This window comes from Columba livia, chromosome Z, assembly GCF_036013475.1.
Source record: "Columba livia isolate bColLiv1 breed racing homer chromosome Z, bColLiv1.pat.W.v2, whole genome shotgun sequence".
NCBI lineage: Eukaryota > Metazoa > Chordata > Aves > Columbiformes > Columbidae > Columba > Columba livia.
Window position 1 is genome coordinate 18,193,059 of NC_088642.1, and position 25,603 is coordinate 18,218,661.

Genomic DNA, 25,603 nt, shown 5'->3' on the forward strand with positions numbered 1-25,603 from the left:
GGGGCTGAAGTGCATGGAGCTGGTGATGGCAAAGCTGAGAGCCTCTGGGTAAGGAGTAAGGGTCAGACAAATAAGACTGATGTTGTCATGGGTGTCTACTACAGGCCACCCAGCCAGGATGATGACACTGATGAGTTATTCTTCAAGGAACTAAGTGAAACCTCCAAATCATCTGCCCCTGTCCCTATGGGGGACTTCAACTTGCCAGATGTCAGCTGGGAATATCACACAGCAGAAGATTCCTGAAGCATCTGGACAATAACTTCTTGGAACAGGTACTAAGAGAACTGACCAGGAAAGGTGCCTTCCTAGATTTGATCCTCAGTAACAGGGACGGTCTCATGGGAGAAGTGGCGACTGGTGGCTCCCTTGGCCATCATGATCATGAAGCAGTCAGGTTCAAAATCTTTGCTAATAGGAGGAAAACTGCCAGCAAGACCTTGACACTAGATATGAGGAGAGCAGATTTCAGGCTGCCCAGAGATTCCCTGGGAAGAAGCTTTTTAAGGTGTTGGGGTCCATCAGTGTTGGTAATTTTTTAAGTACCATCTTACTAAGAGCACAGGACCAGGTAATTCCAAAATGCCAAAAACCCAGCAGGTGAGGCAAAAAGTCAGCATGGTTGAGCAGGGATCTTATTCTTGAAAGACAGTGAAAAAAGAAATTACATGGTCAGTGGAAGCAAGGTCAGGCAACATGGGAGGACTACAGAGATGGTGCTCACCATTGTAGGGAGGAAATTCGTGCTGCCAAAGTTCAATTAAAATTGAAGCTGGCCAGTACTGTGAAGGACAATAAAAAAGGCTTTTAAAAATATATTAATGGAAAAAGGCATACTAGAAATAATATTGGCCCATTAATTGATGAGCATAGTCACCTTATTAACAGGGACACAGACAAAACTGAGACATTTAATGCTTTCTTCATCTCAGTCTTCAACACTGATGAGGGACTTGGGGGCCCCCACAACCCTGGGCAGGAAAACCATGGCTGTGAGATCTCCTAATCAATCAGGAACTTGTATGGGATTTGCTACTACAGCTACATTCCTACAAGTCGATAGGGCCTGATGTGATTCACCCAAGGGTGCTTAAAGTGCTGGATGACATCACAGCGAGACCCTTTTCTGTGATTTTTCAATGCTCTTGGGAATCTGGAGAGGTCCCAGATGACTGGAAGCTGGCAAACGTTGTCCCAGTCTATGAGAAGGGCAGCAGGATGACCCCGGCAACAACAGGTCCATCAGCCTCACTTCTGTGCCTGGCAAAATTACGAAGAAGATTGTTCTGGTAGTTATTGAAAAACATCTGAACGACAACAACGTCATTGGTTCCAGCCAGCACAGGTTCATTAATTTCTTTCTGTGACAAGGTTACCCACCCAGCTGACCAAGGGAAGCCCGTCAATGTAATCTGTTTGGATTTCAGTAAAGCCTTTAATACTGTCTGTCACAGTAACCTCCTGGACAAGATGTTCAGCACACAGATGGGTAAACACACAGTGCAGTGGGTGAGCAATTGGCTGATGGGACAGGCTCAAAGGGTTCTAGTAAACAGAGTTATGTTGGGCTGGCAATCAGTCACTAGCGGGGTTCTGCAGGGATCCATCTTAGGGACAGCACTCTTCAATGTCTTCATAAATGACTTAGACTCAGGACTTGAGGGATTACTTAGTGAGTTTGCTGATGACCCAAAATTGGGAGGAGCTGCTGACACTCTTGAGGTCAGAGAGGCCCTGCAGAGGGATCTGGACAAATCAGAGAACTGGGCAATCACCAACTGCGTGAAGTTCAACAAGGGCAAGAGCCGGATTTTGCAGCTGGGACACAGTAACTCTGGCTGTACATACAGACTGGGAGATGAGAGGCTGGAGAGCAGCTCTGTGGAGAAGGATCTGGGGGCTCTGGTCAATGGCAAGTTGACCATGAGCCAACAGTGTGTCCTGGCAGCCAAGAGGGCAACTGTGTCCTGGGTGCATCCAGCACAGCATTGTCAGCCGGGCAGGGAGGTGATTGTCCCTCTCTGCTCTGCACTGGTGCGGCCTCACCTGGAGCACTGTGTGCAGGTCTGGGTGCCACAGGATAAAAAGGCCACAAAGCCACTGGAGAGTGTCCAGAAGAGGGCTACGAAGTTGGTGAAGGGTTTGGAGAGGAAGCCTTATGAGGAGCAATATAGAACATGTAAAGTATGCAGAGACATTAAGACTGTATGCATACAGGTTTTTCACTATATCATTATCTTATGCCCCTCAGTATTACATTCCAGCTGACAGGAAAAGAAAAAAAAACCTTCTGCAAACACTGTCTGTATGTAGTCCACGAGACAGGGCTGTCTAATAAGCCACAAACCACAGAAAAAGGCTAGGATCAGCATCAGTGTCTCAGAGGTAGAACTATCTTTCATTTAAAAAGGGAAAAAAATGTACACACTGAAAAGGCTATGCATTCATAGAAACTGCAGTTATTACCAGCAAAGTACAGGTTGTGGATCCATGAGACATTCAGAGGGTGAATGCCCTTTCAAGGAGAATAAGTCAGCTGCAATTATCAGTTCACATAATAAAGCAACAGTCAGAGAACCAGACTTTGGAAAGGCCAACATGATTCACATAAACAAGGACAGCTGAAGGAAAAACAGAAGTATCCTAAATAAATCCTATCTATGGCAAGGTGTTTTAGGTAGATGGCATGCAGAAAACTAGCCACAGAGACTTTCCCAGGTGAGTAGTCCCAGAAACAACCTAGTGGAAAACAGACATCTCTTGGGAATGGAGGGAGAGAAATAAAAAATTGTCAAAAGCCCATAAAAGTACGGGGCATCAGGTATTGCACATGTTACACAGTTTATTCCTGAAGGCACAGAAGTGTGAAGGCAGTTATGAGAAGAAAACATGGTTTTGGCTGTATAGGCTAGTAGCCAATTCAACAATCTACAAGCTTGATACTACAAGTAGTTTCCACACAACAGCAGTTACCATCAACAGTACAGTTGTCCTCACGAAAACAGCAATATTAAGAGACAAGAAAGAACATCAAGTGACACAAGCATGCACTCTTACCCAAAGAGATTTCTACCTTGAGATGAAGTGGCCATTGCCCCCCCTTTTTTTTTTTTTTCTGTTTTTATTAGCTGCCATACCAATATCAGAAGGAACAGTGGCAGTAATTCCATACATTTTTATGTTATTGAGTATCATACTGAAGAACATCTCCTCACACATCCCCAAACCATGATCTTTAAGCATGCTTCCTCCTTGAAGACTAGCCCTGTGCTATCTCCTCAAGACACATCTACACCCAACATTTAAGTCCCTGCCACATTCTTCAGTGTCCTACATTTCAGCTTGAGCATCTCACCATCTGCATCTAGCAAAAGCTGCAGCAAAGCTCATGGCCAAGGCCTGCCATTCACTGTTAAGACCACGTCTTGAACATTTTTACACATTGCAATCTACCTCTTGCTCTACAGTGTCTCATACTAGATGCAGCTCTTCCACTCAATTACCTAACCAAATATGCTCAAGAGTGCAACATCACAGCATCAGTAAGAGGTCCTTTCACTGTCCCTCTCCATGTCCTTAGTTTTTTAAAAAAACCCACCATACATGCACCCCTCAGAGTGGAAACGGAGCTCTTGGATCAGTATATTTAGCTACTTCCTAGTAACAGTTATGATATCTACAAGAAGGGCTGGAAGAAGGATCTGGGGAACTTCAGGCACGTCCATGTGACCTCAGTGCCAAGAGAGATTACAGAGCAGGTCATCTTGAGTGCCATCACACAGCACATACAGGACAACCAAGCAATCAGACCCATTCAGTGTGGGTTTATGAAGGGCAGGTCCTGCTTGACCAACCTGATCTTCTATGACAAAGTGACCCGCTTATTGGATGAAGGAAAGGCTGTAGATGTTGTCTCTCTGGACTTCAGTAAAGCTTTTGTCACCGTATCCCACAGCATTCTCCTGGAGAAGCTGGCAGCTCATGGCCTGGATGGGCATTTTCTTCACTGGGTAAAGAACTGGCTGGATGGCTGGGCCCAAAGAGACAAATTCAGTTAATGGCCTGTCAAAAGTGGTGTTCTCCAGGGCTCAGTATTAGGGGCAATTGTATTTAAACTCTTTATCAATTATCTGGATGAAAGGATTGAGTGCACCCCCATAAGTTCATAGACAACACCAAGCTGAGTGGGAGTGTTGACCTGCTGAAGGGTGGGAAGGCCATACAGAGCGATTTGGACTGGCTGGATCATTGGGCTGAGGCCAATTGTGTGAGGTTCAACAAGGCCAAGTGCCAGGTCCTGCTCTTCGGTCACAACAACCCCAGACAACACTACAGGCTCAGGGAAGAGTGGCTGGAAAGCTGCCTGGCAGAAAAGTATCAGGTGGTGTTGACTGACAGCAGCTGAACATGAGCCAGCAGTGTGCCCAGGTGGCCAAAAAGGCCAATAGCATCCTGGCTTGTGTCAGGAACAGGCAGCAGGATCAGGGCAGTGATCATCCCCCTGTACTGGGCACTGATGAGGCCGCACCTTGAATCCTGTGTTCAGTTTTGGGCCCCTCACTACAGAAAAAAAAACATTAAGGTGCTGGAGAGAGTTCAGAGAAGGGCAATGAGGCTGGTGAGGGGTCTGGAGCACAAGTCTGATGAGGAGCAGCTGAGAGAACTGGGGCTGTTCAGCCTGGAGAAAAGGTGGCTGAGGGGAGACCTTATCACTGCCTACAACTACCTGAAAGGAGGTTGTAGCATGGAGGGTGTTGGTCTCTTCTCCCAAGTAGCAAGTGGCAGGGCAAAAGGAAATGGCCTCAGGTTGCACCAGGGGAGGTTTAGGTTGGATATTAGGAAAAAAATTATTCATGGAAAGGAATGTCAGGCATCGGAACAGGCTGCCCAGGGAAGTGGTTACCCCCACTGATACTCTAAATAGCTACAGTGCTTTATGAAGAAATCACAAGGCAGACATGGACTTGTAACAGTGTTTCACAAAGAAAGTTCAGCTTAGAAATTTGCAGTGACACAGAATCGCCCAAATTTTCCTCAAAAAAACCCCCAGTTTAAGGGAAGGTCTTTCTCTTTAATATTGTATGACAACACAGGACATATTTCTCCAAGATAATTAGTGAATACAAAAACTTTCCCTTTTTCTCTCTCTGACAAGATACGTCGTTCTTCATTATTCATGCTAGAAATAGTGAAAAAAGTTTTGAAATAGCATGCTGATAGAATATGTCAGTCTATCAAAGTAAAAATGGGTTGTGGAATTAATCAACTTTACCAGAATTATATCTCAAAACAATAAAAAAAGAAAATCACAAATAATGCAATTCAACATTTTCTAAGCAAAACATGGGACTGTGCTAACACACAATATTTAAAAATACAAAGCTCTAGTGAGACATAATACAAAAAAGGAAGAAAAAAAACAAACCACAACATTGCATAATTTTTAAATGCTCCAAAGATTCATAAACTTTTTCCTTTTATTCCAGTGTAAGAAAAAGGTCAAAAGACAAAGTCCTCCGCAAAGTCAAATTTCCTCTCTGTCACCATTAATCTTTTTAGGAGAGCTGCATAAACATAGCTGTGAAAGTACAGAGAAAATACAACAAAGAGACAAAGCAAATATCGAATCTAGAAACAAAAATCTTGGCCTAATTTTTCCCCATATTGCCTCCCAGGGGCCAAAACATCATCATCAAAGAACACCATTCAACTTCTGACAGCTTCAAAGTGCAGGGTGTTTTTAAAAAGATGGACCCAATTTGAAATCACACTCTCTGCAACCAAGAACCACCCATGAATGAAACTCTGACCACTTGAAAGGGCAGAACATAGAGTTTCAAATGTTTGCTGCTATATGCCTCATTAAACGCTTTGTAAATTGTTGTGTAATTGTAACATGTTGCCATCATGAAATATACTGCAAAGGAGGCAGGAAATATTGTGGGATGGATACAGAACCCCATTGTTCCATGTTGCTAAAAATTTAACTAGTACCATTGCAACACTAATTCACCATATCATCCAGTTATGATTTTATTAATTATAGACACAACTCATAAATTCAGCATACTACATAAGCAATAACATTTATTCGTACACACAGCTTCCTAGCATTGGTTACATGTTGAACAGATCTCTGAACACTACCAAGACCACCTCTGTAAGATAGATGTTTGACAAAAATGATTGGTGCTTAGGTAAGTTCTGTCCAGGTATTACAGTCACTTCACACTTAGTGCTCTAAGTTCTTGAACTTTGACATCTCCCTATTTTGTTATAGCTGATATGAAACAAAATGACCTTTTCCAAGGTTATGAGTTCATGGCTAATGACAGACAACCAGGAAATTAATGGTCACCAGCAGTCTTCCAGAAATAAATTTCTCTGTGCCTCAACTTACCTAAGACATAATGAAATGCTATCCCTTGTCTCAATGAAAACAAGACACTGGGAAAGAGGAAAATAGAAAGATCTAGGGAGACTCAAAAGATAAATTAGTTTCAAGTTCTCAGTGTTATAGCTGCAGATTGGTTAATAAGCCTTTCACTTCTATGATAAAGTGAGAAGGAGTATTGCCTTTACAGGCACTGGGAGCCCTTTTCCCAGAAATGTCAGTTTAAGCCATTAAATCAATTTGGTTCTACACAGTCAAAAAGAGGTACCCAAGATGTTCAGGGAGTGAGGGAGATGGCACATAGTCTGCTACAAAAAAAAATTCACAGAGTTAGAAGGAAGAATAAAAACCATCACGACAACATAGATTTAAATAAAAATCAAAAAAAGATAGTAAAACATGTTCTGCTTACGTGAAATGACACTGAAAACTCCCCAACACTTGAAGTGAGGAAAAATCAAATTACTCAAGGTGACACGAAAGAATGTAACAGATTAATGAGAAAACCAAGAGGATTAATTTAAGCAGAGCTGGACAACTTCAGTACAAGTTCAGAGCCTCAAAACTTACCATTCTGACAATATAAGACAAATGTACGCAAGCCTTGCAGTGGCATGAGAGGTAACAATGTAGTATTTTCTCTCATCATAGTCTCCATTACTTCAAAGTACTCTGAATTCAAATCACTTATTGTTGTAAAACAGACCAAGATCTTCAGACAGTAGGCAATTCATTCAGCATGCCAAGTGTGCAGGCAGGACCAAGTGATAAATTCTAACACAGTTCATTCCTCTCAGCTTTAGGTTCAAGCAAGTGTAAAACACTTTGGGGTTTATTTGGCCTGGAATGGTTGGTTGGCTTGTTTGTTTGGGGTTTTTTTAACTAGTAAGATGTTAATTTCTTACTGATCTTCACTGCCTTCAATTTAGGCCTTCAATGAAATACTTAACTAGGCTCTGTGCTAAGATCTACAGGCTGATCGGGAAAAAACTATGTTAGAGAGCCATCTCACAGTACACCCAAAGCACAATAAGAAAGATTTTATCGAGTTATAAAATTTTTAGAAAATAAAAAAGTAATGTGTTGTCAGTTATCTGACAAAGAACGTTGTGTTACACTACATCTGGCAAGCCTTATAGCCAAGGCTAGAAATCAAGTCAATAAAAAAAATGTACATGTGTGGTTTCAATTTTTAAACAGTAAGAAAACAAACCTTGAAATCAATCTCCCAAAGGGAACAGAAATCAAAGGCCAGGACTGTATCATGCACCAATCAATCTGTCCAGCAACAAAAACTACTGCCAAAAGGAAAAAAATTATCTGAGCTAACTTTCTGGATCCCGTTCTTGCAACACCACCATAGACGTTAAACTTTACATAAAAACGTGTAGCTAACAGCTTGCTCAAACTGCTCAGCAGTTTAACATGAGCGTGTCAGATACACTCCCATTAGCACTGTTATGGTGCTGCCCTCTTCTCCCTGACTGCATCCTGCTGAACACAAATAATCATTACGCTATTTGAACAAAGAATATTGGGACATTTTGAAGGAGAAAAATGCAAGGATTAATATCTGACAGGATTCTCATTGATTACTGCATTCCCTGAGTGATGCTAGAGAGAATACACATGAAAAATAGGTGCTTTAAATACCATTTTTTTCTCCCAGAACAGCTCCTTTGCAGAACACATCAATTTAAAAGTGCCTGAATCTTCTTCCTGCATCTCCACAGGGCCTAAAGACAGGAACACACTCCACATACCTATAAGCCTAACCAGCTTTACTGGGTTCACATCAGATCACCTTAGGATTGGTTTGTCAGATACACTCCACATCAGAGAGAAATTATATTGAAATAATTGAGGGTGCCTTGAGGGGGAAACCGGCAATCAAAAAGCATACACGACTATGTTTTGCAGCAGTGCTAAAGAACCAAATGGAATGTTCCATTCTTCCTGTTAAAACAAAGCAAAGGAGTTGCTACAGAAACCATTAGAGAGACCACAGTCCTAAACACACACAAATAAGTACCAGTGAACTGAAAGGGAGAAAATAAAATGCACATACACAAAGTTGTTGTTTTATGATAATTCTGTTTTAAAACCTCAAAAAACAAGTCCTCAGCTGCAATCTCAGTAAGAACAGGTTTTTGCTGAGAGCTTAAAGACAACGTAAAAAAGACAAAAGACAACACAGCAACAAAGTTGGTATTACTGGCAGAGCAAACAGTGAGCAACATAAAACCAAAATGCAAAGACTCATGAAAGAAATCTATGCTGAAAGATGATCTATGCAGTATTCCAAAGCACAAACAAAAAAGTCAACCAAGTGCTATTCAAGAAATGAAATGGAACCAAGTTAACAGTCAATCAAGACATTATCACAGTATCACATTACCACAGTATGTTAGGGATTGGAAGCGACCTCAAAAGATCATCTAGTCCAATCTCCCTGCTGGAGCAGGAACGCCTAGGTGAGGTCGCACAGGAACATGTCCAGGCGGGTTTTGAATGTCTCCAGAGAAGGAGACTCCACAACCTCCCTGGGCAGCCTGTTCCAGTGTCTGTCACCCTCACTGAGAAGAAGTTTCTTCTCAAATTTAAGCGGAACCTCTTGTGTTCCAGCTTGATCCCATTACCCCCTGTCCTATCATTGTTTGCCACCGAGAAGAGCCTGGCTCCATCCTCATGGCACTCACCCTTTATATATTTATAAACATTAATGAGGTCCCCCCTTAGTCTCCTCTTCTCCAAACTAAAGAGACCCAGCTCCCTCAGCCTTTCTTCATAAGGGAGATGCTCCACTCCCTTAATCATCTTCGTTGCCCTACACTGGACCCTCTCCAGCAGTTCCCTGTCCTTCTTGAACTGAGGGGCCCAGAACTGGACACAATATTCCAGGTGTGGTCTCACCAGGGCGGAGTAGAGGGGAAGGAGGACCTCTCTCGATCTACTAACCACCCCCCTTCTAATACACCCCAGGATGCCATTGGCCTTCCTGGCCACAAGGGCACAGTGCTGGCTCATGGTCATCCTGTTGTCCACCAGGACCCCCAGGTTCCTTTCCCCTACACTGCTCTCTAATATGTAATTTCCCAACCTATACTGGAACCTGGGGTTGTTCCTGCCCAGATGCAGGACTCTACACTTTCCTTTGTTAAATTTCATTAGGTTACTCCCCACCCAACTCTCCAGCCTGTCCAGGTCCTGCTGGATGACAGCACAGCCTTCTGGCGTGTTAGCCACCCCTCCCAGCTTAGTGTCATCAGCAAACTTGCTGATAGTACACTCTATTCCCTCGTCTAAATCATTAATGAATATATTGAATAATAAATATTGGCCCCAGTACTGACCCCTGAGGCACTCCACTAGATACTGGCCTCCAACTAGACTCCGCACCATTGACTACCACTCTCTGGCTTCTCTCCTTAAGCCAGTTTGCAACCCACCTCACTAGTCTATTGTCCAGACCACACCTCCTCAACTTAGCTGTGAGGATGCTGTGGGAGACTGTGTCAAAGGCTTTACTGAAGTCAACACAGACCACATCCACCGCTCTTGCATCATCCATCCACCTTGTTACATTCTTATAAAAGGATATGAGGTTGGTCAAGCACGACTTACCCTTGGTAAAGCCATGCTGACTGCCCCTAATAACCCTCTTATCCTTGATATGCCTTGAGATGGCACCAAGGATAAGCTGTTCCATTACTTTCCCAGGGACAGAGGTGAGGCTGACCAGTCTATAATTACCCGGGTCCTCCTTCTTGCCCTTCAGCAGGCATGTTGTCAAACTGAGGTAGGGACTGCTATATTCAGAAGATCGGAGAGAAACACAATGAGGTCTTTCCAGACAACCCATACAAAGAGCTTTAAGAGTTAAATCTCTCATCACTATGGCAAAGAGCATGCAAACGCAGTAACACCCCCTACCTCATGATAAACATGATATATTTTACATTAGATCTTCTCCTCTGCTGCCAGCCAATCCAAGAAAATTGTAGTTTTCAGCCACCTTGTCCTAAGAACAATTTTTAACTACAGCTTACAGACAAGAGAAAATATTCATGGCAAAAGTGACAAAATAAGAAAATGCTTTTCAGCTTCATGCTTGAATGTTAAAATCTGCTATTTATCATTGTTAAACTGTCACAGATATAGTCTAATAACACAACATATTTGATCACTACACAGCTCACCCGAAATTATAATCTTGTATGTTTAAACACACACTACTGTGTCTTGAGGAAACGAAAAAGGGAACAGCACAACTATTAAGGAATCAGATTATCATAAAATATAGCTTCTACCCTAGTCACAACCATTTGCTCTTCCTAATTTTTCATTTATATTACTCGTTCCTTTCTTGCACTTCTCTACATTTACTAAAATCTTGAAAAATTGGAAGTAATTTAAAACTAGGAAACTCTGTTCACAAGGGGCATTGGAGTCCTAAAATCAATTTTCCACTCATAACCTAAATTTTCCAGCTGTGCCCATGAGTGTTGTATTCGGAAAACATAAGAGGATAGGGATTATTTTCAGGTTCTTCTGCACACAAATTCTGACTGAAATTCCCCAACGTACCCAGAGAACTTGTGTACAACTAGGTTTTTTTAGAGCAAGTGAAATGGTATCCTTCTTATGGCACAATTTAAAGCAAAGAGATTAAATACATTAAAAAACTTTTCACATCAAAAGAACTCAAAACAGAAGTCAATGCAAGCAGACAGTTTATACACTTTTTATACCTCCCTTGCTTTTCACATAGGAAGAAAAAGTTCCATGGTAGGACAGGAGAGGAAACTGCATCAGTTGTAAGCACCTTCAGGTACTTTACTGTATTTGATATAGTATCATTTATCTGCAGAGAACATCAAGAATATTCAAATACACAAAACATATACAAAAACATACGCATGTGTGAAGTTCTAGCTTTCTAGGGATAAACTACCACCAGAAGAATTGTAACATGACATTTATCTCCACACAATATAGCACTTGAACACATTGTACAAGCTAGGTATTCTAAAAAACTACCAGCTTCCAGATAGCTGAAAACAAAATTCAGGAAAACAAATTATTTGATAACAGGAACTACTGGTTACCAATCATGCCACAAGCCCTATCTTTTAACTAAGGGTCACCTATGAGATTAAGAATGTGGTTTTGACTACTTAACCATTTCCTTGAAATTTGATCACTTGCATTTTTGGTTTGGTTTTTTTTTGTTTTTTTCTTGTACAGCACTTACATGAAGACCATAGTTTTGGCAGTGCTGCTAAACTGGACCATCTACTTCTGACAGTGGAACTTAAGAGGAGAACAATATCTTAATACTTTTAAAGGCAATTGTTCCCTTGTTTTTACACATGTTTTGGTCAAGGAGGATACCCAGGTGTCAGAGAAGTGTTCTTTAATATCCTTACGAAACTAAGACAACTATATATAAAAAACTAAGGAATTTCGAAAAGGACAAAGTACTTCATACAATGAGCTCTGTAGAGACTCTGAGTTTAGCACCTGAAAGTTCTGAAGAGCTTGCTGCTTCTCAAATGCACGGACACTGACTGCAGTTATCCTTTCAATCACTAATCCCAGTTCCTGCATGCCACTGTGGAGTGCTAAACGTGAGAACTAAAATCAAGGGGTACTTGAGTGAAGAAGCAGGGAGAATCCAAGAGGAACGTAAGAATAGAAGCCAAGACCAAGTAAATGAGTAAGATTAAAAAGGACATTAGCTGTCAACAGGAAAAAATGTTGTTCTGGTTTACATCAGAGGAAGCATGGATCATTTAGAGAATAAAGGCTGCAGAATAAGTTAGTGCTATACGTAAAGGGGAAAAAATAAAGCTAAGAAAATAAAATTAAAACAAACTATGAAATTGCAGTTTGGAGTGTTTTGCTTTGTGATTGTAACAATCCCGGATTTTAATGTATTTAAAATGTTCTAACGGATAATTGGCACTGCTATAAGAAGAAAAAAATCCGTGGGCAATTTTGATTTAAAGAAATTGAAAAAGTAGACAACTTTATAGCAAATGTAGTCTATCTGTAGGTTAAAACAATCTCTAACCTTTATGTTAAATATGACACATGAAGTGGCACCACAGACAAAACTGCATCAAACCCAAACGAAGCATCTTACAAAAATTTCAAAAAGAACACAAGGAAAACTAATAGTGTCATCAGATGTTACAAAGTGAGTAAAAAGCAATGCTAACAAAACTATCTGTCAAACCAAGAACTACCCATGGAATTTGGGAGAGGGGAAGTTTCAACCAGAAGTTACTATTCTTCATGCAGATATTCCTATTATTCCTAACTAAGCAGGCACAAACAAAATAAAAATAAAAATTAAAAAAAAAAAAAAATAAAAAATTAAAAAAAAAAAAACACAGATTTTTAGGATAAGCCACGTGACTCAGAAACAGGAGCTAAGGAGTCCACAGAGGACTCCAAAGATGGTTTTCATTATAACCCCTAGAACACAACAAACCTCATTTCATATCATTACAGATTCCACCACTGAGCTCACTGAAGGATTTGACATGAAGGAACATAAAGTTTATGCTTTGCCTTCCAAGTCTAATACAAAATAGTAAGTCAGCTTTGTGATATATTGTAGAGGTTATCAAGAAATGTTACTGCAATTATCAGAAGTCATTTGTGAGAAGTGCAATATGGGCTACAGACACCAAGACCCCATGCCAAATAATTTAGCTCTGAATGCAGCAGTGGGATTTTTTTTTTCCTCAAATTTTATTTTTGACCCTGAAATAGAGACCATAACACCATGAGAAGCAAAGACAGAAGAAAAGGCTAACCCTTTCAGTAAAGCTTTCACAGCTCAAATAATAGCAAAATACATGTCTCACACAAAGGCTTTTAGAGGACCTGACAAACATGTAACAATGCATGAAAGCCTGGAAAATAAAGGTGAATTTAACTGATCAAGAGATTGTATACTCTATTAGGCCTGCAGAAGTGACAGTTAATGAGAAGAGGAAAAGTGTTCTTTACATCAGGGTCTGTTCTCTCAGAAGGTGGGCCCTTTGCTTTCTAAAGGCAACAAGCAGTGCCTATCATTGTTTAAGCAAAGAAAACATCTATTTTATCCTGCACTATCCCTCCCCTCAACAAAAATAGATCTAAAATGTTCTGTGTCCTATAACAGTGCCTAGACTGACTTAAAAATAAATACGGCTCTATCAGAGGAGGGGAAAAAAGATCATAATTTACCAAGACTATACACTAAAAAAAAATAAATAAATCTTATGACTTTAGACAGGACTGGACACAACTACTAAGCAGAGGACGAATGCAACTGTCACACAGCTATTATCACACAACGCTAGAACACATATATCACATCATCTTCTCAATTAATTAATCTCAGTCTACTGGAAACTGCAAATTGTAAAGATTATTTTTAATCCTTCTCTGGTTCCATGCCCTCCACATACTTTTTTTCCCACACGCTCACTGAGAGGCAGACACGTATCTGACCTGATTCACAATTACAAACTCTTCTTTCACACTGTAAATCCATTGCCACCAGTACAGAAACACCAGCAGAGCAAATGGATCAGGTCCCTCGTAACTAGCTGAAGGGAGAACACTGTTGTCCACAGCATTCAAACCAATGAAAATTATTAAGAACCTTCCTAGAACATCATCTGTGAGATTGACTTTTCACTCTTCATCTTCAGTTTGCAACAGAAGCCAAAGTCTACTTAATATTCTCCAGATTTTATCGTCATTTTTTCCTAAGCAGAACACCTCATGAACACATTCCCAAGTATTAACTGCATCCACAGAATAGCCAGTTAGTTTCCCTATTTCTTTTCCTCTCTTATAGAGTGTGGATTCCACGCTGACCCTTTTACTTCACATGACAATTTTTGGTATTTCAGAAAGAACTACTTTAATGAAGCCTCTTACCCCAAAGAGATCATACCTGTTTAGGACACATGAATAAGGCCATTTTTCCTCAGAAATTATTTCCTCTGCTGTCTGATTTCTCAGAATGCATTTTTAGGTAAGCCAATAAGCAAGAGACTTGGAAAAATCTCCAAGGTTTTACTTTTTGCAAAGGTCTGTACACTTTATGTACCAAATTTCAAAAGTTTGCCTACAAAAGCCAATGACATGCTTGTACTGGAAGTGGAGGAAAGGACTGGTCAAGGCTAGTAATGACTGTGCCCTTGTCACCTTTTCTAGAAATACATGGAATTAGCATAAACTGACTCCTCAGTTCCACCAAAACAGCAACATTCCATTTACATCACATTTTTATTTACACTGCCTTTCTCAATTTCTACAGCAATGAGTCTGAATTTTGCAATTAAATTCTTTTTACTTCATCCAAACACCCCAATCAATGTGTGAAGTACAGTGTTAGTAGATTTTCAACTGGAATTTTCCATGTTGGTTATAACCTTATCTCTGCAAACTTAATGCAATGCAGTCATCCTGAATTTAAAGAAGTCTTAGATCCCTGTGAAAATTTTCCAGCATGTACAAAAAAAAATACACCTAGAGACAAGAAAATAAATAAACACAGCATTTTCTTTTACATTAGGGAGATTTCATGTATAGCTGATTTCTCTGTTGTGGGTCAATTCCTCTGCAAGCCTAATTAGAAAAAAGCTCATGTAATTACCCCAAGATTTACCAGACACTGCTCACCAGCCACTTACAGGCAGAATTGAAATTAGCAAAAGGAAAAGGGAAGGCCCAAAGCATCTAGCACATCTGTTCAACAAAGAGAAAGCTTTATCAGCTCTGGAAGCATGACTGAAGCTGGCTGCATCTGGCAGTAAGATTTCTCCCACATTCCCATATCCTTCTTAACAGACTGAAGGAAACACATGTTACCTATACCCACTGTTACATCGGTTTGGAGTCTTTGGTTTAGGGCAATATAAAACACACTGCTTGGATGAACACCTACTAGACAAATCCATGGAAGAAAAACAAAACACAGGCTGTTAGCAGAATGCAATCAAGAACAGTGAGGAAGAATATGCAAGAAGTAGTTAGTCAGTTTCTTTTTTTTTTTTTTAACTTATTTTCAAGATATACCTATTTCAATCCACATTAAGCTATACCTGGTATTTTTAGAAGCTGAAAGAAATGGTCGATTTTGTTCTGATGTTTCTTAAAAATAAAACGAGGACTTTCTAATTAAAGTTTCAGAATCTGCTCATCAAAAAGAGGCATATAGTACAGATTCGGAAGCTTTTCTTTTTCTGTGAATACAATCAATATAAGCAACTGAACATAAAGGAAGAGGTTGTACTAAGATAAAATAGGTGTATGCATCCAGGACGTAACATATAAAAGGCTCAGTTTCTCTCTTAGAAGCCTGAGCACCAGAAAAAACTTCCACGTATCAACTTAAACCAAGATTTACCCAAGTCTACATATTTACTTAAGGCTTACATTTTGAGATTCAATACAAGCTGCTTCCTGGCTTTTTTTAAACACAGCATGATGGTGAATGACATTAAACACAACTACATCAGGTTCCCGTCTAAAAGGAAATGGTTTGTGTGTCTTTTAAATTAAGCTTTGAAGCAAATTATGTACAAACAGAAAAAAAAAGGAAAAACAAAAAAAAAAGCAGTGACATCAATTTTGATTTTTACTTCCCATTGTATGACTAGTTTAACTTAAGTGCACCTTCACCTAAGAAAGCACATACCTTTTAAGCAGATTTACCATCTTTTATCATTTCCACTTCTAACCAAAAGAAGTAGAAAGTCACATGAAGTAAAGTTAGCAGACCTTTCAATGAGGAGCATAGATATTTCAGAAGAGTCTTAACCAGGACCTTTCTGGGTTTTTTCCCCCCTCTTTTTTTGTTTTTTAAATCCTTTGTGGAACGTTCTCAATAGTCTTTAAACAAAAGTATCAACATCACACGAAAAAGGGGACAAAAGATACATGTATTACTCCCAGTGAACAATATAATGGCAAAATAATTATTTAGTGGGTTTTTTTTAAAATGGTAAGAACATATATTACCACTATAAAATAACGAACTGATTACTTGGGGATGTACTATAAAAAGCAAATGTCAGCCAAGCAGACTACTCGGAGGCTTCATATAAGGAGTACTTACTAACAAGTATTAAGCAGGTGCTACACTCCTTGTCACATGTCATATCACCAGCTGGAAAGCATCAGCTCACAAATTCATCACACTAGTCTCTAGGCTAGTTGGAAGGACAACAGGGGGGCAAAAGGACAATATGAAGTTAAGTGTCTAATGAATACAACTTGAGTGTAAACGGGAATTCTCTGCCTCCATCCTTCTCTAGATGATAGCATGTCAACTTGCACACTTTTGACCAATTGGCTATTTTTCTCCACTGTACAACCACATTCTAATGACAGTGATGAGATACACATCTTTAAAAACACTCTACAAAAACTGCATATACTGCAAATGTGAATTGGTCTTTCTGGTGCTAGGATTATTCAGTATATAGCTCTTAATGCTTTTAAGTGACTATGTAAGCATATGCAGGTGTAAGCAAGTATTCTGTAAAATATTCTCAGTATTCATTCAAAATTACTTTTCTCAAGTTACAGAAGATAAAAAATACCTCAAAAATAACGTTTCCAGAACTCAACAATAGGTTTTCACAGTAAGATTTAAGTTACTCCTTAATCAGAACAGACTGCTGTTCAATTCTTGTGAAAAGGCAGAAATCCGGTTTACACTACTCAATGTACTACAAGCAGGTTTAGCAGGAGGAAATCCGGTTTCACTGTGAAGATCTACCTCCTAAATCTTTTAAATAGTCTCTTTAAAAGCTGTCATCAGCAGTCCCAACCTGCAGCAGAGGTTGTCCTTTCCACTTTACAATCAATTAATAGAAAAGTGTAGGATTTAAGAACTAAATAAAATCTTAGAATCTGTTTACATAAGTTATTCACTTTCCTAGGTAAATGCTATCACACAAAAAGTTAAATAAAGGGTAATGGATTCTTGAAAGACTAACAGGCCCCAGATGGGTTTAGGACTACATGACAACACGGGCTATAGATTCTACTTGTCTTCATCTGTCTAGTAGAAATTGTCACACTTGATCAGCGCCACGCTGAAAGCACTGATCAGAAAGGGCATCTTTCTGAAAAGTTCAGAGCTGTGCAAGTTCAGTACATTTTAAACATTACAAGAGGTTTTATATTACTTAAGAATAACGATCCCAACTACAAGGAGGCTTTCCTCTTCACCCTCCTCCCCTTGAAACATTGTGAAGGAAAACAAAAGAAAGGAAGTACATTCATCGCTGAGAGCGACTTGGGCAAAGGGGCTTTCTAAACAATGGGCCAGAATGATGTAGTTTGAGGTGGTGCTCCATTTTGGTGAAATAGTAAAAAAGTAACTACACCCTAGACTGGATTGTTGTCACATGCTCTTTATTAATACCGTTTCCGCCGAAGAAAAAGAAATATAGACATATATAGATATATATGTATTTGGGCGTTTAATACGCTATCCAAAACGAGTATACTGCTCGAGCCTTGAGTTCAAACAACACACGGTACCGATATTTTGCCATAACCCACACGTCATTTGGGATATGTCATCGAGTTTGCGAACGCCGGCGGAAAAGTCAGCCAAGAGCTGACTGACACCGGCAACGCTCCCGTCTCGCCGCTCATGAAGTGCGTGGCGGACGCCCTGAGCGCCGCGGGCAGGCGAAACTTTCTCCCCCAGGTAACGGCAGGCCTCTCCCCGTTCAGACCGCTGCTGACGGGGAGAACAAGCCCGCGCCGCCACCGCAGCTCCCGCCCCGCCGGCTCCCCCGCACAACTCCTCAACGGCCGCCGCCCCCCGGCCCCTGCCCGTTGGGGCCAACGGCCGCGCCGTTCCGAAGCGCGGGCGCCGCCGCGCCCCTCCCCGCCCACAGGTGTCCCCCCGCCGCCGGGCCCGCCGGCACGCCTCTGCGCCTCACGGCAGGTGAGGGCAACTTCGAAACTGCGGGGAGGCGGGGGCCGCCCCCACGGGCACCGCCCGGCCGGCCCTACCTGCAGCCCCCGTCTCCGCAGGATGCCCGGCTCGTCCATGGCGCCGCCCCGCCGCCCTCACGCCGCCAGCCGCCTGGCCATGCCGGACTGCCCGGAGCCCGCGCGCCGCTCCGCATCCCCGCAGCTGCTGGGCGCTGACATCACGGCTGCGCCGATTGGCGCCGCCGCGGCACGTGACCGGGCGAGTTGTGCACCCCGGCAACTTCGGCGGGCCCGGGCCGGTCCGCTCCGCTCCGCCGCCACACTGCCCCTCGCACCCTCTGAGGCCGAGGAGCCCCAGCTCGGTCGAGGGATGGCCGGGCCCGCCGGCCGCCCTACGGCCCGTCCCTGAGGAGAACAAGAGGGAGCGCGACGCCCTGCCGCCGGGCACGACCCTCGCACCGGCACCGCCGCGGGCCGGTGTCACTCACAGTGCTGTTAGCACCGGATCAAAATACGCTGAGGTAAAAATTGCTTAAATGCAGTCATTAGGTGGAGTGTTAACCCATGGCATTAGGATAAGCAGTCAGAAAATAGCATTCCCATCATGTGTAATTTCACAGTCTGTTTCAGCTTGTTTACCTTGCTCTGTCTCATTTTCCTTCAATTCAGGCCTGGCAAGCGATGAATAATAAGTTTTCGTTTACTTGCAAAATGCGGCTGTAATGACATACTATAATAGCACTTTATCAGAAATTACCCCTACAGGGCTTCCCATTTGCGCAGCAGAGGAGCCGCAGAGGGAGGACGGGCTGCCTCAGGGGTGCAGAAATCCGCAGCCACCAGGGCCGGCAGTGACCTTGGGCACCTCGCCCAGGCGCCTCGCATCAGCTGAGCTGACATGACCGGAGCAAGGAAAGCTCCATCAAAACCCAGCTGCCGAATCCAAAAAGGTTACCTCTGAAAACACAGATTCTAAGGAGGAAAAAGGTATTGGACTTTTCTTATCATCTAAGCCGCTTGTTAAACAAATAATTGATTTTTCTTCCAAAAGCTGTCATCACACTATTAGCCATGGTATCAATTGATTAGGCTGTGTCATTAAAAATATCTTCTGAGATTTAAGAACCCAGTAACTGAGCAAAATTGCTTGCATTTTTTGTTCAAAAGCAATCACTGCATACATCTGTAGGCTTTAAGGGGAAGTCTTCTTAAATACTAAACATAAGAAAAACAGCCCTGTAAATATGCCTATATATTTTTCAACTAGGAATCCTCATCTGATCTCACTTAAAATTAGGGTGTCTTCACACTATAACATTTGAAGGCAAAGCACGCTTCCCTTTTTATAAAACCAAAAGCATAAAAACTAAACCAAGGCTGCCAGAAACTCTAAACAAAAGTCAAACGCAAAGAGGGCTTGTATTCATACTGCAAACATTTAAGAAACGGCACCAATTCCATTTCAGCTTTTCTCTGCATAACTAAACTTAAAACTTGAACAACAGAGCAGTTGCTTTACCTAGAGCTAGCATCCTGATTAGATGGCTTTAAGGAATTTTGCAGTTTGAAAAGTCTAATTGAATGTAAGACACCACAACACAACACAACAGCAGGGTCCATCTGCAGAATATCCATGCTTTACTTACAAAACACAGGTATACCTGTGGATAGCCAATTCTAACATATAGGTATTCCATCACTGAAAACAATGCACCTTAAACCACTTCTAGAAAGCAATAAGCAGCAAGGAAGAGAAAGGTACATTTTTTACTAAAGGATACAAATAGAGATAAGAATCAGTATTCACCCATTAACGGTCTAAGACGAGGATTATGACAATCACACCCTCAAATCTAGTATGAAAAAAATATTGATTTCCTGTCAGATTGCATCATTTTGAGAAGTGGTCCGTGTACATTCCATAGTAGTAAAACCTGCCAGGGGCAAAAGCATTTAGAACAAAAAATGAAGGATTGCTGAAAGGATAACGCTCAGCAATAACAGCTTATCTGAAGAACAGAGAAAGAAAAGGCTGCTCTATTTGCTCCCTCCCCTTCATATGACTGAAATACATTAACATTATTGTTTCACACATTTTACAATAAAAGAAAAATAAAACTCCAGCACTTTCACTAAGCCACATTTCTCTGAGATCTCCAAGTACATTATTTTTTAAAAGTCTATATATTTATCAAAGTTACACAGTGACATCAACTAGACATGTTTCCCTTCCCTGTCTTGGTGCATCCAGCACCAAATGCACCCATAACATCAGGTCAGTGGTGTAAACTTAGCCATTACCAATTTCAGTTACAGGATCAGAGCTGTATTTCAGTTCAGATAAAAAGAAGCTCTTACTGACTAAAATTTCAGTTCCACAAGAGGGAGACAAGAAAATCAAACATGCTGATAGATTTATAGATTTGTAGACCAGAAGGGAGCATTGTGACCGTCAAGTCTGATCTCTGTAACAAAAGCTACTCAACTCCCCTGAATTAATTTATTTTTTTAGAAGTATAACATCTCTTTAAATAGCATGCTGAACCTGGTGAAAACCTTTTCACTTTACAGACTCAAAAAGTGGCTAGCTCTCTCACCTCTGTGAAACAAAGGAAAAAATGAGTAACATTAAGGATTTACAGGTATCTCCTTATGGTTCCTCCCAATACTCCTCCTTTCTCATTTCCACTCCAAAATGTCGTCTTTCTTTCTCTATTAACACTTTAAAACTTTCTCCCAGTCATTCACATCCACATGCCCTCATATCCTTTTCTTTTCTATATTTTTCTGTTTCCAAAGACGACACAGGCAAATTAACTACAATTTAAATGTTGCTGTTATGCTTCCAGTGAGGACAGTAAAATGAATCCAAGGCAATAGCCAAAGATTGTCAAATTTCAAAGGTGAGAGGCAAAACCTTACGATTTGTCTCTCATGGCACACCACAGGTTTCAGCTACAAGGCTGTTTGCCATTTGTGTACCCAGTCTAAATATTTACTCAAGTTTTATTTTAATCACTGAAATACAAAACCACAATGCACGATTTATCCATTCCTTTAAAAGCAAATAATACTGAAGTGTAATTGGTTTTATTCCAATGATAATTTTAACATTATCTAACTATACATAACTGACTAATGTACAAATTAAATGTGTTCTGTCCCATATAGCTGACAGGCCTATAAGGCATAAAAAATTCCACAAATTCATTACCCGAACAACACCAGCACAAAGTTATACCACGAAATAATGTATCAACTGACAGGCTTAGATGCAGAAGGTCCAGAACATAACAAACCACCTCAAGTATCATGGACATTACAGTTGTATACATGGACAATTTACAGAAATAATTACAATCAGGCAAAGAAAAGATGCCACCTGCATGAAGAGCTACAGCTCCTTTTTGCAAGAAGCTGGAGATCATTGGTGCAGCTACCTACATAATACTGGAAGGCAAGAGAATGAAACAAAGAGAAGACTGCCTTCCAGTGGAAGATGAGATTAATCCCAAATAGAAAAGTAAAAAACTACCTTTCAATGAAAAGTGCATTCACTGCCAATTCTGAAAGTGGCATTTTCCTAAGCTTATGCTGCAAGTTCTAAAGGCATATCAGAAGGTACTGAAAGGAAGAGGTTTGCAACTACTACAAGGCAAGCATCAGCTCAATTTTCTCCCAATCTATCAATCGTTTTAGATATTACCAAAGGTGCAGCTAGGTGTTTAAAACAGCATAAAGCTGCTATTTTTGTCTGGAGGCTTTCATTACTTTCCAGCTTATTATTTCAGTAATATTATCAAAACCATGGCGGACAAGATTGCAGTATTGAAAAAGTCACATTTTAAAAGGAAAATCATGACGCATAAACATGCAACATTTTAACAATATTAGCCTTGTATATATATGAAATACAGCAAACTGCCTCACAGATTCCTTCACATCGCTCGTAGCAGAAAGGCACACTTCAGCTGTACACACACCATATAATAGCACATGTATACAGAATACGAAGAAGGAAACTTCATTTTTTGTCCCCACCAGGGAAGTCAAAATTATTTTAAGACAGATGATAGATAACTTCAACTTTTTGCAAAAAATCTTTCTCCCTTATAAATGCAGAATTTAAACTGATTAAATGTGAAGAATGTTTCAGAATTAATTTAGATACATACACCTAAGAACATGTTTATTTAAAGCGGAAAACAAAACATGGTAGCAGATAGTTTTCAGGACAATTACACAAATTCAGAACGTTTATTTCCTCATTCAATTGTTGGTTTGGTTTGGTTTTGTTTTGCATTAATCATATTGGTTTACTTCATACTGTCAGTCAATATTATTTTCTAAGAGAAATTAGAAATTACTGTGATTACTGAAATCACCCAATTAAAAGATAAAACCTGAGCATGTGAAAATATATATGAATGTTGTAACTACAGTTTTGCTATGCAGATTTAATTTAATTTTATGTTTACACAGATCCCGTGTGTGGCTGCTGCTTTCACTCTACACATGGTGGCAGCATATGATAAATTGTATTTACTATGCACCATGGAGCAACTCACTTGTACTCTGCCCTCTAAATCTATCTCTGTCAGTGCTATTTCCTATACCTTAAATACAGCATCAAATAACCATCATTGAGTTTTTAAAATAATTCTTTTCTTCCCAAATGTGAAAAATCCAATGCTTAGAATAGATAACACACAATGCAATAATTGCCTTACATTCTGATAACTTGCAATCCAGAAGAATAGGAACCATTTTTCTCCAGTGCTGGTAAAAAGGAAGCTTTTCATTGTATTTTCGTTCACAGATAAGCTATTCAAATAAATGTTAGTAGAAAAATTAAAATATTTTAAGTGCCATATTTTCAGAAGTCTAGGTAAATGGACACACTATAATTACAAATACTTGTTTTTACAAGTACAGGAATGGAAAAATAGGGAAGTATTTAACCATAATTCTTGTGCAGCCTTTCTCTAAGCACTTCAGAGGAAAAGCAGCTAGAGCATAGAAGAGTGTGCCCTGTTGGATGTTGTAGTTAACATGGTTTTGAAACAAACTCATGGAAACACTGCTTTTCATGTGTGAAAATGGCAAAGAGAAGCAGTGCAAGTTAACTTATCAACCATATGTATGTGCATGCAGCACACAGACACACACATTCATGCATCAAACTCGACCCAACCTATGTAGCCAAGTCAAAGATCGTCATCCACATCTTTTCTGTATATTGTTGTCTTCATACTACCGCAAAGTCAATCCACGATTACTACTTTATCATTCTAATAATTCAATTTCAAGCTTTAAGAAACAATTTCCAACTTCTGTAGGTCTCCTGCCAGCAGAATCCTGGCAACACATGATGCTGCATAACGCTAATGCACAACTAACAAAAAAAGAAGATAGGAGCTAACTTTTTTAAGAAAAGTTATTACTGAGGTACAGCACTGAATAAAAAGAAAAAGGTGGTTCTCTCTTCACCCTCACACCCCTTCCCTCCACCCCCAAAAAATCTGACAGCATTGAAGAAGCAACGAAATAAGCGTAAAGAAATTTTTATTCCTTTTAACTGTTGTCCCACCAATTCCCAGACAGTAACTATCTTACTACACCACCAAATAGCCAAACAATTGCCAGTGTAATTCTTTGTTAGTTTACTTTTGCCAAACAGCAGCTACCAGCTGAGCTGCTTTACGAGGTGTTATGATTACTGTCCTAAAAGGCTCAATTGCAATTCACGTAACTACTGTTTCTCTCAGCAACACTCCGCAGTCCTAGTTCATTCTTCTTGCAAATTACAAAGTTTTCATACCTTTAAGACAACTTTAAATTCTAGATTGAAAAACCTTAAATAAGACAATTCTTGTAATTCAGAAATGCTTCTTAAACATTTTCTTTGCGTGCATTTCCGTATCTCCCTTTTTCAAGTTTCTCAGTGCAACAAGCTTAGCATAATCAGGCAAACTACAAGCATGTTTAAAGAGTTGTAAAGGAAAATTGCACAAGGCTAGCCAAAGAATTCAACAAAAACGAAAACTGAAACATCAGAGTATGAACAATACTGACATATGGCAAAAAGGCTTTTTATTTTAAAATTAAAAACCCAAGGCTGCCTCAAGTTCAGTCTACCTAGAGCCTTCAAGTTTATTAAGCTTGTCTTCTTAGGGAAAGACTTAATCTGATCTCAGAGTGAAGCACAAACATCCTAGCAGATTGTTAACACAGTTTATACAATGCATAGCAGTGACGGACTGTTCAAAATAGTGTTCTGTCTCATCACAAATGCAAATACTCACATAAAAGTAGCAGAGATTCCTGATATCCAAGATTCAGCAGCCCAATAGTTTATCTTCCTCCCTGCACACAGGAATGACTAAAAGCTTTCTATTCTAAAGGGGTATTTGGTGCTGCAAGGAGGGTTTCAGACTGTAGCTCCAAGAAATAACATTCAGTAGTATCCACTATAACCTGCTCGCCATCCAAAGAAATAGCATCTCTTCCACCTTGCACTCTAAGGGCAAACATCAGGTTTAAAACAAAACAAGAAAACACAGCCATAAAGAAACCTCATCTGAAACAAAAAAGTTTGTCATATGTATGTTCTTGACCACAAAGGCCATTTATTTCATCCATGCAACCACAGAGACCTGCAAACCCATAAGAATATCAAGTTTTCTAGGAATAATACTTCAGAGCTGACTCTCTAAAGCCTTTCAGAGCCTATGGCAGTGTAGCTTCCTAGCCACTATGACTGAAATGTGAATCAAATTCTGGCAATATCTTTGACCATCTCCCAGAGGTGAATCTCACTTTGATTATTTCTTCTGAAGACACACCATAGGTCTCAGTTTTCAACCACAAGAAGTGTATATTGAAGCCTTTTGAAGCTACTTTTAAGGATAGATTAGAGCATGACATTACAATTCCACAAAGGAGCCCAAGGTTATCTTCTGAATGGAAGAGAAATCGAGCCACCTTTACATGCCACACAAAAATAAATCATACTCCGCATATGAGTAAGAAATCATAACACAGATGACATTTCTGTTCTGTAGCATTCTGAATATAATTTCAGTTTCTAAAGGAATTCACTCACAATGTTTTACACTAAATTTCAAACACCCAATAACGACACACCATGTTTTTGTCTATTACACACACACACACAAAATCCAATTTGTAAACACAACTGTATCACCAAAAACTTTTCAGCCCTCCTGTACATATATA

General features: G+C 40.3%; 1 protein-coding gene across 15 annotated transcripts in view; it reads right to left on the bottom strand.

The window, feature by feature from the left end:
- MAST4 (microtubule associated serine/threonine kinase family member 4) overlaps positions 1-25,603 on the bottom strand; it is a 308,536-nt gene that overhangs the window by 190,697 nt on the left and 92,236 nt on the right. For 2 of the 15 annotated variants that reach the window (XM_065047438.1, XM_065047437.1), the window contains exon 1: positions 18,443-18,555. The exons of 10 other annotated variants lie outside the window; for them this stretch is intronic. In XM_065047438.1, coding sequence (XP_064903510.1) covers positions 18,443-18,481 — 39 coding nt within the window. In that variant the 5' untranslated portion in view covers positions 18,482-18,555. Of the gene's footprint in view, positions 1-18,442; positions 18,556-25,603 lie in introns of those variants that run through there. 3 more of the 15 variants (XM_065047436.1, XM_065047434.1, XM_065047433.1) reach the window with 3 other exon arrangements.